Source organism: Equus caballus, chromosome 2, assembly GCF_041296265.1.
Source record: "Equus caballus isolate H_3958 breed thoroughbred chromosome 2, TB-T2T, whole genome shotgun sequence".
Taxonomy (NCBI): Eukaryota; Metazoa; Chordata; class Mammalia; order Perissodactyla; family Equidae; genus Equus; species Equus caballus.
The window spans coordinates 82,737,501-82,750,464 of record NC_091685.1 but is presented as its reverse complement, the minus strand read 5'-3'; the positions used below and the strand labels follow the sequence as shown (position 1 = coordinate 82,750,464).

Genomic DNA, 12,964 nt, shown 5'->3' with positions numbered 1-12,964 from the left:
TCCTGTCTTTAAGCAACACATGACTGTATATGATTTATGATCATATGGTATGATCATATATATACGACTTACTATATAATACTCAGAGTTACCAGAGAATTATAGTAATTTAGATTATCCTTTTAAAGGCAGCAACCTTTTTTCAACTCCTTCTGGGGGGTAAGATACACCTATTTGTATTTACATATAAAAGCATCGATTGAAATATATTTACAAATAAAAATGTTTGAGCCACTAAAACAGCTTCTCTGTAGAACTAAATCAAGTGCTGTTTCATTAAAGATACATCTTGTTCCACTTACTGCTTGCGTTTAGCAATAATACAGCATGATTTCTTTATTAACATTTTATAGAACAGATTTCACTAATTTGTGTTGGTTCTTCATACTTATGTCATTATTTCTGGTATAGCTAATGATATCTATGCCACAGTTTTCTATATATCACCTATTTCTATGCAGATAGAAATATCTACATATACGTCTAGTTTTGTATTTATGAACCTATGTATATATACTTCTAGCTTTCTATATACGAATACGCATACATGTTATATCTTTCAAATATTTTGGAGATGAAGTGAGTATAACCATATGTATGTTTATATATGTAGAAAGTTACCAATATAAAAATAGACCCTTTATTGACTTTTCACTCATGCTTAACTATTTAAATAGTTTCTAAAATACTAAATACATGCTGATTGTGAATAAATTAACAATAAACAGCACTGTATGGATATGTTGTGCATCACTCATGGCACAGTTAGTCATATTATTACAAATTTTTCTTCCCTAGTTTTTTGGGGGAGCTTGATTATTGCATAACAATGTGAATAGCTGACAGCTCAGCATGCCCTAGGCTTCTCTAAATGATCCAAGATAAGCTGAAATCATTTCCTCTCTGGTTGGCAGTTTTTCTTTCTCTGATATTTTAATTTTTCTTATTCCGCAAAACATCTGAGGACCATATTCACTTCTTATAGACTTTAAGGCTACGTTTAGCCTAAGCTGCCTGGGGAAAGCCTGAATTCTCTCATTTCAGCGAAACGTAGCTGGTTTAACAGCATAGGAAAGGTCAAAATTTTAGAAGATCTTGCCAATGTTTTCTTTAAAAATTAGTGTTCAGTTTAAAGACCTTGTAGTTCATTTAGTAGTTCCCAAGTTCATGGGAATATAAATAAATGTGTGAGAGACCATACTGAATTGTGTTTTCTGTGATCAAAGTGCTATTGAAAGAGAAAGAAAAGGGTGTGTCTACTTGCTGAATTATGATTATTGTGCAAAGTGGTAGCTTCTCCCAGGGTAAATATGTTATTTTGGTCATTCTGCTCTTTCCATGGCAATGCTCAGCAAATGTCAGTGTGCTCTCCATCTTCTCATTTTATTGAGAGACCAGGCTTGTGATACAAAGAGGAGACGAGAGCTCACATTATCCACTGTATGGATAACTTGACTCTAATCAGATTACAGGAGACTTTGTATTATTGTCCATATTAAAGAGAAAATCCTCCTTTTCACACTACCATCAGATCATGAGGACAATTATTCTAGCAGAAAAGGTTCAGACATTAGAGGAAATTTGAGATTAGTCTCTCATTTGAAAACTCTTTGATGCTTCAGAGAAGATGAATATGAGTATAAACCTGTACAGGTACTTTAGATGACTTAGTGGTCAATTCATTTATTTTTGTGTTTAAGTAAAAAAATCATCATGCCTGTCTTTATTGGATGTTTTTAACTAGTTGCCATGGTAATAAACACAATCCCTGAGCTCTGTAGAGAAGAGAAATAGAAATGTACAATCACTTAAATATACTGGAATCAAAATCTGAACTAAATATAACTATTGTTGGTAAAGTTTTGAGAATTGTTTAACTAGACATGATATTTGAAGGAAAACAGTACTACAGTAATTTACAGTTTATGTTTCCAGAATTTAATTTTGCTCCATATCATATTGAATTATCAAAAGCAAGTTGCGGGGCCAGCCTGGTGGCATGGTGGTTAAGTTTGCGCACTCTGCTTCGGCAGCCCAGGGTTCACGGGTTTGGATCCCAGGTGCGACCCACACACCGCTCATCAAGCCGTACTGTGACAGCATCCCACATACAAAATAGAGGAAGATTGGCACAGATGGTAGCTCAGGGACAATCTTCCTCAAGCAAAAAGAGGAAGATTGGCAATGGATTTTAGCTCAGGGCCAATCATCCTCACCAAAAAATAAAACCAAGTTGCTAGTAAAGGTGGCTGCTTATTTTCATAGAGAAATGAGATTTTAGAGAGAAAATGCCAATTGAAAAAATCAAGCAGGATCCCAAAAAATGGTATTTAAGATTGATTTAAAGAAACAGAGTCAGAGGGGTGATGTCAGCAAGATGGTGGAATAGGAAGCCCTAGGTGTGCTGCTTCCCACAGAGACACTGACTCAACAACAACAAGATGATAAATTCTTTTAGTGAGAAATCCAGAAACCAGTTAATAACCTCTTACATACTAAGTGACTGTGAAACCAGCGACATGAAACCCTGTAGGAAAATTCATGGCACTCACTCACCTTAGACCCTCCTCTGACACAGCACACTGCAATTGGGAGGAAACACGCATTTCTTAACTTCTTCCTGAGGAAAGAAAGACAAGACTGGATTGTATGTCCACATTCAGACTTTTCAGAGGAACTGGTTTCTATTTTGCCTGAATCTAAGCACTGACAAAAAGGGCACCAGGTTTGGGAGCGCTAAGAACAAAGGCAAAGTTTTGGACTAGCACACACTCACTCACCATAGACCCTCCCCTCCAGCTCAGTGCAGAAAAGTTGGAGAAACCTTTCAACTCCTAGCTTCCCTCCGGGGAGGGAAAACTTGGAGTGTGGGTTCAATGCTTTGGCTTTTTGGCAGGCTGCCTGAGGAACTGGTTTCTGTCTCACCTCTCTCAGAGCACTGATGGGATCCAACATATGCTAGATGCCTGGGAGTTGCTGAGAACAAAAGAGAGCTGGACAGCTTGCTACTGCTCCAAAGGACCTGTGGTACACAGACAAAGTCCAATACAGTTTGGGGAAACTCCCTTGGTGGAGGGAAGAGAAGAGTGGAGCATGCTTTCAATGTTCCAGGTTTTGGTGGGCTTCCCAAGGGACTGGTCTCTATCTTGCCTGACTTGGGGTGCTGATGGGACCCAGCATACTCTTCAAACTTGGGGGCTACTGGGAACAAGAGAGCTGAGTGGCTTATGCCAGGTCCAGAGAACCTGCAGTACTGGAGACAAACACCAAAGGGAGCAAGAGATTATAAGCTCCTGAAAAAAAATCCTGGCAAATCCATCCAATTGGGAATTTATACACACAAAAAAAATACACCAAAGAAGACACATTCACAGAAAAGGTTTGAGAGGCCTTCAGAGTGTTTAACTGAGCTGATTGGTGAAGGTCTTTCCCTATTTGAAGCCAGTCCATAAAGACTAGGAAAGATGGCTGTTTTTAAAAATGCAGAGATCCCAACACAAATTTACAAGCCATATGAAAAAACAGAAAAATCAAAGGAAAAACAATCTCCAGAAAGCAACACTAAAAAAAAAAAAAAAAAAAATGGAGCTACAGGAATTACCTGACAAAGAATTCCAAATAACTGTCACAAAGATGCTCAAGGAACTCAGGAAAATGATGCATGAGCAAACCAAGAATATCAAGAAAGAAATAGAAAATATAAAAAAGAACCAAACAAATTTTGGAAATAAAGAATACAATGATTGAATTGAAAAGTTTACTAGAGGGATTCACCATCAGACTCTATTAAGCAGAAGGAAGAATCAGAAAACTTAAGTCAAATCATTTGAAATTATCCAAATAGAGGAGCGAAAAAAAAAAAAATGAGAATGAGTGAAGACACCCTAAAGGACCCGTGAGATACCATCAAGAGGACCAGTATACACATTATGGGAGTCCCAGAAGGAGAAGAGAGAGAGAAAGTGGCAGAAAGTTTATTTAAAGAAATAATAGCCAAAAACTTCCCAAATCTTGGGGCAGAAATGGACATCCAGGTTCATGAAACATAAAGAATCCTAAATAGGAGGAACCCAAAGAAGCGTACACTGAGAAATATTATAATCAAATTCTCAAATATCAAAAACGAAGAGAATTTTCAAAACTGCAAGAGAAATGTGGTTTGTCACATACATGTGAGCACCCATAAGACTACTAAAGGTATGCCCATAATTGCATACCTCTTTTGATTGCTTAAAAAAATCCACACTTAAATGCCCTATTCCTATAGATGTGTTGTTGAGGTTGGATAAAGAAGCTCAAATGTTTTAGAAGCAAACTCTCACATTGCAGATAAGTTCCTTTTGCTATCTGGTGATCTCTGATGGCATCAGCATTCTCATCTTTAAACATAGGGCTTGGGTTACCTCTCAAATTCTGTTCATTTTGGGAATATTATGACATTTATGAGGAATTAACCATCCAAACTATTCTTGAATATGCTTTCCGAATGTTAACTTGCCACTCTTCTTAACATTCAATTCTATTTTATTACAGTTTTTCTTTTTATAGTTTTCAGAAAGTTCTTTGAAACTAAAGCTTTCCTCTTAAGTATTTTCATTCATTGGTCCTAATTCTGACTTTAGTAATTGCTTTGTTTTTCATATGACAAATGCATCAAATACCTAAAAATACCTATCATCTCTTCCTTAAATTGTCTCAACACCTAGCCTAAGAATTCTGAATCATCTCAAACATTATTTATTAAATTATGTTTTCAAACCCTTCATCCTGATCTATATGTGTTTTAAATGTAGGTTTTATAGTGTAATTCTTCAAGTGTGGTGTCTAGATATGGGGTATGACTTGGTCTAACTCTAGAGGATCTTAACCAGTATCTGAAAATTTGGATTTCAGTCCAATTTCAACTTGGACACTTGTGTTCTTCAGGCAACACAGTGTTTACATTAAGAAAAATAAAGAAAGAAAAAAAAATGACCTTAACTAGAGAATGTACTCTCCAGCCACTACAGTCTTATCATTTTGTTAGCCCATTCCTGTTTGTTTCACTCATATTTCCTGCTTGACCCTTAAGGTATTTGAAATTACAACTTTGTTATCTGGACTCTGTAATTCCATTTAAAACCTTCAATTTTGTTAGCTTTGGTAGTAACTGCATCACATTAATAGCTTGCCCTAAAGTTGTTGTTTATTGAAAACCCAGGGAGGTTTAATATGAATTGTGGTAAACCTCATGTCTTTCATTCTGTGAATATGAAATTGATTGAAGCCATATGCCAGGTTTTGCATTCATCCCTGTTAAATTTCACCTTGGTTTTTGGCTTATTTGTCCCAGCTCATAAAATTGAAATATTGGTTCTATTATCTATCATAAAAATATCTGTGACTTTGAAGCATTTGCCAGTTATATCTTCATCTAAATTGACCAAAATACTGAACACAATGGGGCTATGTATGGAATTAGTGGTATAACAAAACTTTCCCTTTAAGTCAGCATTGGCATGTTAATAAATAATAACCAATACTCTTTGGATGTGATTGATATTTTAAACATAAGCCCACCTAATTCTGGTAACCCTAATTTTCCATCTAATCCACAAGGATAATATGAGATATTTTGTCAAATACGTTGATGATACTCAAGACATTCTTTGTTCACGATAGACCTTGAATGAGTCAAATGAGTAACTCTATTAAAACATAAAAGATATGATCATAGGGGGTCATTTGCTCCTCCTCTCACATTATCACATCACGTTGATGCATATGTGTGCACATGTAGTCAATACATAAGACATAGTTAGTAGGACATTCATTATTGATATCCTTTACCATTCGTAAGGGAATGAAAGCATATGGAAATGACAATCACATTTTAAACTTTAAAGATATTGTTTTCCAAGCAGAAAATTATCAGAAGGATATGATTCTATTAATAATAAGTACATTAACCTCTATTTTTCACATTTGAAAGTAATTTTCAAATGCCAAAGAGAGCTCTGAGATGTAACTTAGCCTTACTTTCGGTTGATTCAAATGCTGCAAGAAATCTACGTAAGCCTCAGTTTACTAATCAACAACATACACAAATATTTAACTGAATTTCTCTAAATTTTATAATATTGTCAAGTGGCTTTTTCTTTCAATAGAAAATTGTTTATCTAAATGCTATGCTTGTGTATTTTTGTGGTTTAGTGTGTGTATACATGTATTGAAGATTTGGGTATCCAGATCTTATTCCTGATTCTTCTAGAGGCTAACAAACTATGCTAGCTTAGGCAAGTATGAAATCTTTCTGACTTTTGCTCCTAAAACAAATGGCTTGGAATATACTAAGTGATTTTTAGGTCCATTCTAGTGCTAACCTAGTGCTAATTTGAAAACTGTTAGCTGTTAAGCTGTTAAAATCTTTCATGAATACCATTTCAATCTTTAAGAAGCTGAGAAATCGCACCAGTTTACTGCTAGAAACACAGTTTAATGTGAGCCTTGTTAATATTATTGGAGAATTGGTTTTATTTAAAATGATAGATTAATCATATAGAAAAATCCTCATGAAAACAAACAAATCAAACCACATTTCTGTAAAATACTTTAAAAACTGTAATCCTTTATAAATTAGCTATATTACATTTTAATAAAAAAGGAGAAAAACATATTGTGAGATTTCATATAAAATGTTTTTAATTACCTCATACATCTGATTTTAATGATTCCAAAAATATTTTCCACTGACTTGATTCATGACTTCATGGAATCAACAATTTGAATATTTTTTTTTACTTTAAATCCAAAGAATTATGGTATTAAACATCAAATCTGAATAAAGCTAAGGAATGATCAGAGGAATGTCTAAGAAAATATTTTTATTGACTTCATTAAAATATTTACTATTAATTTTTTACATGAAGTAAATGTACTTTTTGATTGTGTAAAAGAAAATCATTATATGAGCAAAAACTCATGTTTTCTAGCCATATGCTAAGTAAGAAGTGTTAAATTGATGGAATTAAGCTCTCTGAAAATCCTTATTGGTACACCACAACTTCCTAATTTTCCCTTCTGTTCATTTGCACTGTGGAAGTCTTTTTTCCATCAGGGAAAGTAATGAGCTTCTTTTTAAACTTAAAGAAAAACTTTAAAGTAAATAGTCTTTTACCTTTTTCGTATGATGAGATAAACTTTTATTTACGAAAGTGATTTAAAAAGACTCAGAAGAGGTCTAGGGATTTTATCAGACATAATTGCACTTGAAATACTAAACACCTTTTGGGTTTTCTTACTTTTCTTATTATTTCTTCCATTTTTGTGATACTATTGTTGGCAAATGAAGAGAAAAACTAGTTTCAAATTAGAAATAAGAACCAAGTTTCAAAGCCCTTTTGTATGTTTTCATTATTGTATTGTTTTTATCTGTGTTTTAGAGCTCATTCTCAGCTCATACCCTTAAAAATGAATTTGTGTATTGGAATGTAAATGTAATTTTTCTTGGCTTTGTGACTACCACATACCAAAGCCTGTCATAAGTGTAGCAATTAAAGCCCCTGCAATGGGAACAAGATAGACCTATCTTTTAGGTATTTTGCTCCCTTGTAAGTAACCTAATTCAAAAACTTTTCAAGTATGTTGAAAAGATAATTAATGATCTATTTCAAAATTCTCATTAACGAAAGTGATTTTTATTGGGAGAATCCCATTAAAACTAAAACACTTCCAGTATTGGACAAAGCATGGAAGTAGATTTGGCTCTTCCATTTACCAACAGAATTCTATTCTTATCCTCAGGGATTTATTCTCCCAGTGTCAGAGGAATAGTTATCCCTGTTTCTGTAAAGCTAACACCTCCATTTGGGTCTTTGACGTCTCTTTCAATTATCAAAGATGTTGCTCTAAAACTTATACCTTAATAATGTCTTTAGTCTTTCTATTGCCGCAGGCTCCTTCTCCCTAGCTTTCAATCTAGGCTCAGATTTGCCTTAAGTTTGAAAAGTCCTTCTAACAGTGCTCTCCTTTATCTCTATTTCTCTTCTTCCTTTCCTTTAACTGATAAATTTATAAATTTGTTTCCTAGCCTAGAGTCTACTTTTTTCCATTCTGGCCACTTTCTCCTTCGTTCTTTCAAATCCAATCTCCCTTATAACTGTGAAAATTGCCTTCCTAAAAGGGTCACTTAATGCCCGTCTAGCCAAATGGAAATGTCTTGTACGTATTTTCCTGCTTTGTAAGAACTGTGCTGCATTTAATACTGTTGTGCAAATTCCTCTGATACTTCTTTCTCCTTTGGTTCCTGAAACCCCAATGCTTTCTTATACATTCTATTTCTCTAACCACTCTGTTCTTTCCTTCACTGACTTCTTAACTTCTGTCCAGACTGTGTACTAAAGCTACATGCTTTTCTCCTACTACAACCTGTTTTGTAATCATTTTGCAAAAATAATTTTACAGTTTTTTACATTTAAACACCACTGATGTTTAATATACATAGCTATGCAAACTATTGAAGATGAAGCTTTAAAAGTCAATATTATTTTAACTTCTTTCAAAGAGATGTTGAAGACTTCTAATGATGCACAATACAGAAAGCGACAAGGAACACAATTTAAAATATCGATTCCTTTGATTAATTTCAACTGTATGTTGTTTATGTTGGAAATTGCATCTAAATAGAAAATGGACAACAGATACACTCACTTGGGGAGAGAACCCTACTATTAAAAATTAAAATTCCAATGTATAGTAGCAAATTTTTAAAATTCTGATCTCGAGTAAGTGACTGTAACTCAGAAACACACAAGCTTTTCTGGAGGGATTGCAGATTTGTGAACAGCAAACAATAATAGAACAAGACCTATGGAAAATTCTTTTTCATCTGCCAACTCTAGTGGTTTCCAGGGACAGTTTGAATTCCTGCTGACATCCATAATGAAGCAATGGGGCATGCTATGAGTTCCACAGAAAGGCTAAAGAATCAGGACAAAGGGTGAAATCCTGAAGGAAAACTATCGTTTGTCTTTAATAGCTTTTTTATAGAATTTCAATCAAATGGACTAGAAAATATAGGTTATTTATTCACACTGTGACACTCTAATCTTTACATTTAGGAGGCTTTAGCTCAAGTTCTACTCACAAATAAAGTTATCTTCTTAGTAATTGTTATAACTACCTCAGACATTGTAGAAAAGAGGAGAGGTTTTCATGAAAGTGTCTCTATTCATGTTTGAAGTAGAAGTGAGATCTAGAGTTTGTCACGATGGGGAGCAGAGTTCTAAAAACTCTGTAAATGCACTCCTGGTGTAAAGTCATGTCAGGCATCTGGAAATTTCTATTCAGGTCTTTTGGACCTCATTTGTATTTGGAAATCAGTTAGAACCCCCATTCTAGCAAAAAATGTTCCACTGATGTTGTGAGAAGGTATTTTGATATTTTTTTTAGAAGTTAGTGGGTAAACACGATTTTTTTTGACAGTGGACTGTATAAGAATTAATAGACTAAATGGTGAAGAATGTCTGCATTGCAGCCCCTGTATTTCCTACTAATTCTTGAATAAGCGTGTATGTTTCATAAGAATTATAATTATTTCCTTTAAAAAGTCATTATTTTCTTAAAGGGGAAAATACTTATTTGGCTGGTATAAAAATTAATGCCTGTATTACTGTATATGAAGAAGAAATAAAGCTAAATTAAAATGACTATTGCCTTCTTTCACAGAAAAGGAAGCCATCTTTTTCTTAGATACAATTATATCAGTCGTGTTTAGTTTATATGAAACTTTCGCCAACACTGCTAGGCAATGGACATATTTTCTCTTTAAGTAGATATTACAATTTTACACAGTTATTTTCTGTGAAAATATTCATTAACTTTGTTAAAAAAGTAAACAGTAAACTAACAAGTGAGAGACGAATGAACTCACTGGGGCAAAATTTATATCTTTCGGAAATTCTAACATATGAAAGAAATTACTTTCAGCTTTATGTAGTATCATCAATGTGTGTTTTAAGATCTTGGATAATTTATAGATTTCATTAATCCACAATTACATCATAAAATCCTGCTTAGTTAATAAAAAGCCATGTTGTAATACACGTGAAGCCCGATTGTAAAGAGTGACTGATTTCACTTTATAGGACTTGTATGTCTAGATTAACATATGAGAACTTGTATATCTTCCAAATGATTCAGAATCACAAAGACAGATATTGAATAGGTCGGTTAAAACACTACAGCTGTGTACATTTTTTTTCTAGATTGCATTTTAAAATCCTTTATCCCTTGGAAAAAACTATTCTATTTATACATTGAGAAATATCTTTAAACCAACTGGGAAATGAGTGAAACAGGAATAGTGAAGTTTCTCTTCACTTAATGAATATAACCTTTGACATGACTCAAGTAATTTAAATGTCCCCTCAAAAATTTAGTCTTTAAAGAGAAGTCATCTTGATTTTAATCTGTGTTTTTCCTTTTACTTTGTTGCTAATTTTTGGATCTTCTCAAAGGGCGTCCATATTTATGAAGAATTCTATGTAGTATTTTAATGCCCCCAAATTTATATTTCAAAGTTGGAATAATTGACATGTTTAATGGATGATTTGATAAAAATTATTGTGTAATTTTATTTTGAACTCTTATTTACCAGCTTATGATTTTGTTGCAAAACATTTTGATACCATCTGTTTTTGTAGGAATTCACATTACAAAAAAGATGTGGAAGTTTAATAAGATTGCATGATATATAATCAAATTCAAATATTGTAGCATCTTTCAATTTGGTAGAGAATGTGAGGGCAGAATACGGAGAAAAAACAGTATAAAAGTCTACAATAGGCAAAGATGCAGAGAAAGCAAAAATGTCCTGACCAATTGTCCGAATATTCAATTTGCATATATTAATTATGAACTATTTACATGCAAGAAACTGTGCAAGACACTATGAGGGTCATGAAGATAAAATTTCCCTCATTGGGGTCCCGGTGGAGCTTTCACTCTCATAGATGTGCTTTTTATGAGAGAAGAAGCCTAACTCACTAAGTAATGAAGTTTCAATCTGTTATCTCAAGAAGGCGCATATTTTAGAAATGGAAATAGGTTTAAGAGTGGTTTAGATAAATTATTAGATGATAGAAATGTTATTAATAAGCAAAGAACTTTTATAAATTTAGGTGAAAGTATCTTTTTGGGAGGCCATCTGTGTCTTCTCACAGCATAGACCACTGGGCTGACATGGTCCATGGGCTGTCTCAATATCGCAGTTCCTATTCAGATAGAGACAACGAAGACATGTGATGGATGTCTGAGCACCTCTCTCTGTTACGTGTATTATAAACTTCAGTGATACAAGCCTGCTTGCTACTTTATTTACACTGGACCTTGGATTTTCACCAAAATAGAATGTTTTTTATGTATATGTAAAGCTGTCCTAATTCCTAAACCCTAGGGCAGCATTCTAAACAAATTTGGACTTACATTATATCTGCTTATAATGAATCAATTTATCTTTGCTTTCTCTAAGATAAAGGTTATATTTTTACAATTCCTTAGACTAAAGAGCAAACAAACAAAAAGTCCCCAAACCTCATGAATCTTAAAAGCAAGTTTTCAGTTTCAAGGTTCCATTTCAAACCTCCTCTATTAGAATAATAAAAGGAGTTATTCAGAGGCACCTTCCCAAGAGAGATTCAAGTCAGTTGAGAAAATTGAAAATAGAAAAATAAGCAGACATTCAAATGCTATGACTTTCCAACTCTATGCTCAGCTTTCTTTTTCACTCTGAATAAAATATGAAATGACTCTTTTGATGTCTATCTTTGCTCTTGAGTCAATTTTTATGATAAACATCCTCTGTTATACTACTGCAATTAGTCCTTCTTTCTTTTATATCTGTCATTCATAAGAATGTGATTTTTTTCAAGTATGTATTCTAATAAACAGTATATTACAATTTAAATATTAAAAATGAAAATTTTCTGTTTAATTAAAAGAAAATGTCAATGCCCAAAGTATATTTCTTTGAAAAATCAATGTTATTCTAGAAGCATTTGAGTCATTATCTAATAGAGGCTTCCAGCATTATTTTGTTTATTCCTTAGATAATGGTCATTACATTAGGATCTTACCACTTATATACTCAACTAATTAACATTATACAGACTCCTGTTCTGCCAATAATTAAGAATAGATCCTTTAGGATTTTAGCAGTGAAGAAATCCTTTTGTCTGTGTCTTAAGTTGAATTATTCCTAGAGTTAATGTAGCGTATTTTTCAACTTATTTTGCAGTGTGACTATTTCAGATTACTTCTTGAGTGCATAGTATTTTGTTTACAGCAAAAATGTGCCATGACAAAATGACATATGAAGTCCTTAGAAATAGAAACAGAATTTATTTGACATAATGACAGAGTTATGAAGGACGAAATATTAGAAGTGGAGACTTGTCCAAATTCTATGTACCAACTCTGGGAGTTTTGAAAAGTATTACCTTCCTTTGTGTTTTGTCAAAAACTTTTGGGGCCATCTCTTAACTCTCTCTGGCGTCTTACTTTTTCTGCAGAGATCTAAAATTGCAGTGTTTGATAAAATGTGGACCTACATGAGAAGTGCAGAGCCCTCTGTGTTTGTGAGGACTACAGCCGAAGGGGTAGCTAGAGTCCGGAAATCCAAAGGGAAATATGCTTACTTGCTGGAGTCCACGATGAATGAGTACATCGAGCAGAGGAAGCCTTGCGACACCATGAAAGTTGGTGGAAACCTGGATTCCAAAGGCTATGGCATCGCAACACCTAAAGGATCCTCATTAAGGTGGGTGGAATAGTATAACAATATGCTAAATGTTGTTATAGTATCCCACCTACCCTGATGTATCTTTAAGACTGTCTTACGGTTTGTATACGGATATGAGGTAACTCACAATCACAAAAATGACCAAAAAGTTTCTGAATGTTTTTAAACATTTAGATACCACTTTAT

The 12,964-nt window shown here is 33.8% G+C and overlaps 1 protein-coding gene across 8 annotated transcripts in view; it reads left to right on the top strand.

Moving 5' to 3' along the window:
• Window positions 1–12,964, top strand: part of GRIA2 (glutamate ionotropic receptor AMPA type subunit 2) — a 143,736-nt gene that overhangs the window by 125,072 nt on the left and 5,700 nt on the right. For all 8 annotated transcript variants that reach the window (XR_011430172.1, XM_023626768.2, XM_023626774.2 and 5 more), the window contains 1 exon segment: window positions 12,549–12,796. Coding sequence is in view for 7 of the 8 variants with exons in the window: in XM_023626768.2 (XP_023482536.1) it covers window positions 12,549–12,796 (248 nt within the window). In the remaining variant the exon portion in view is untranslated.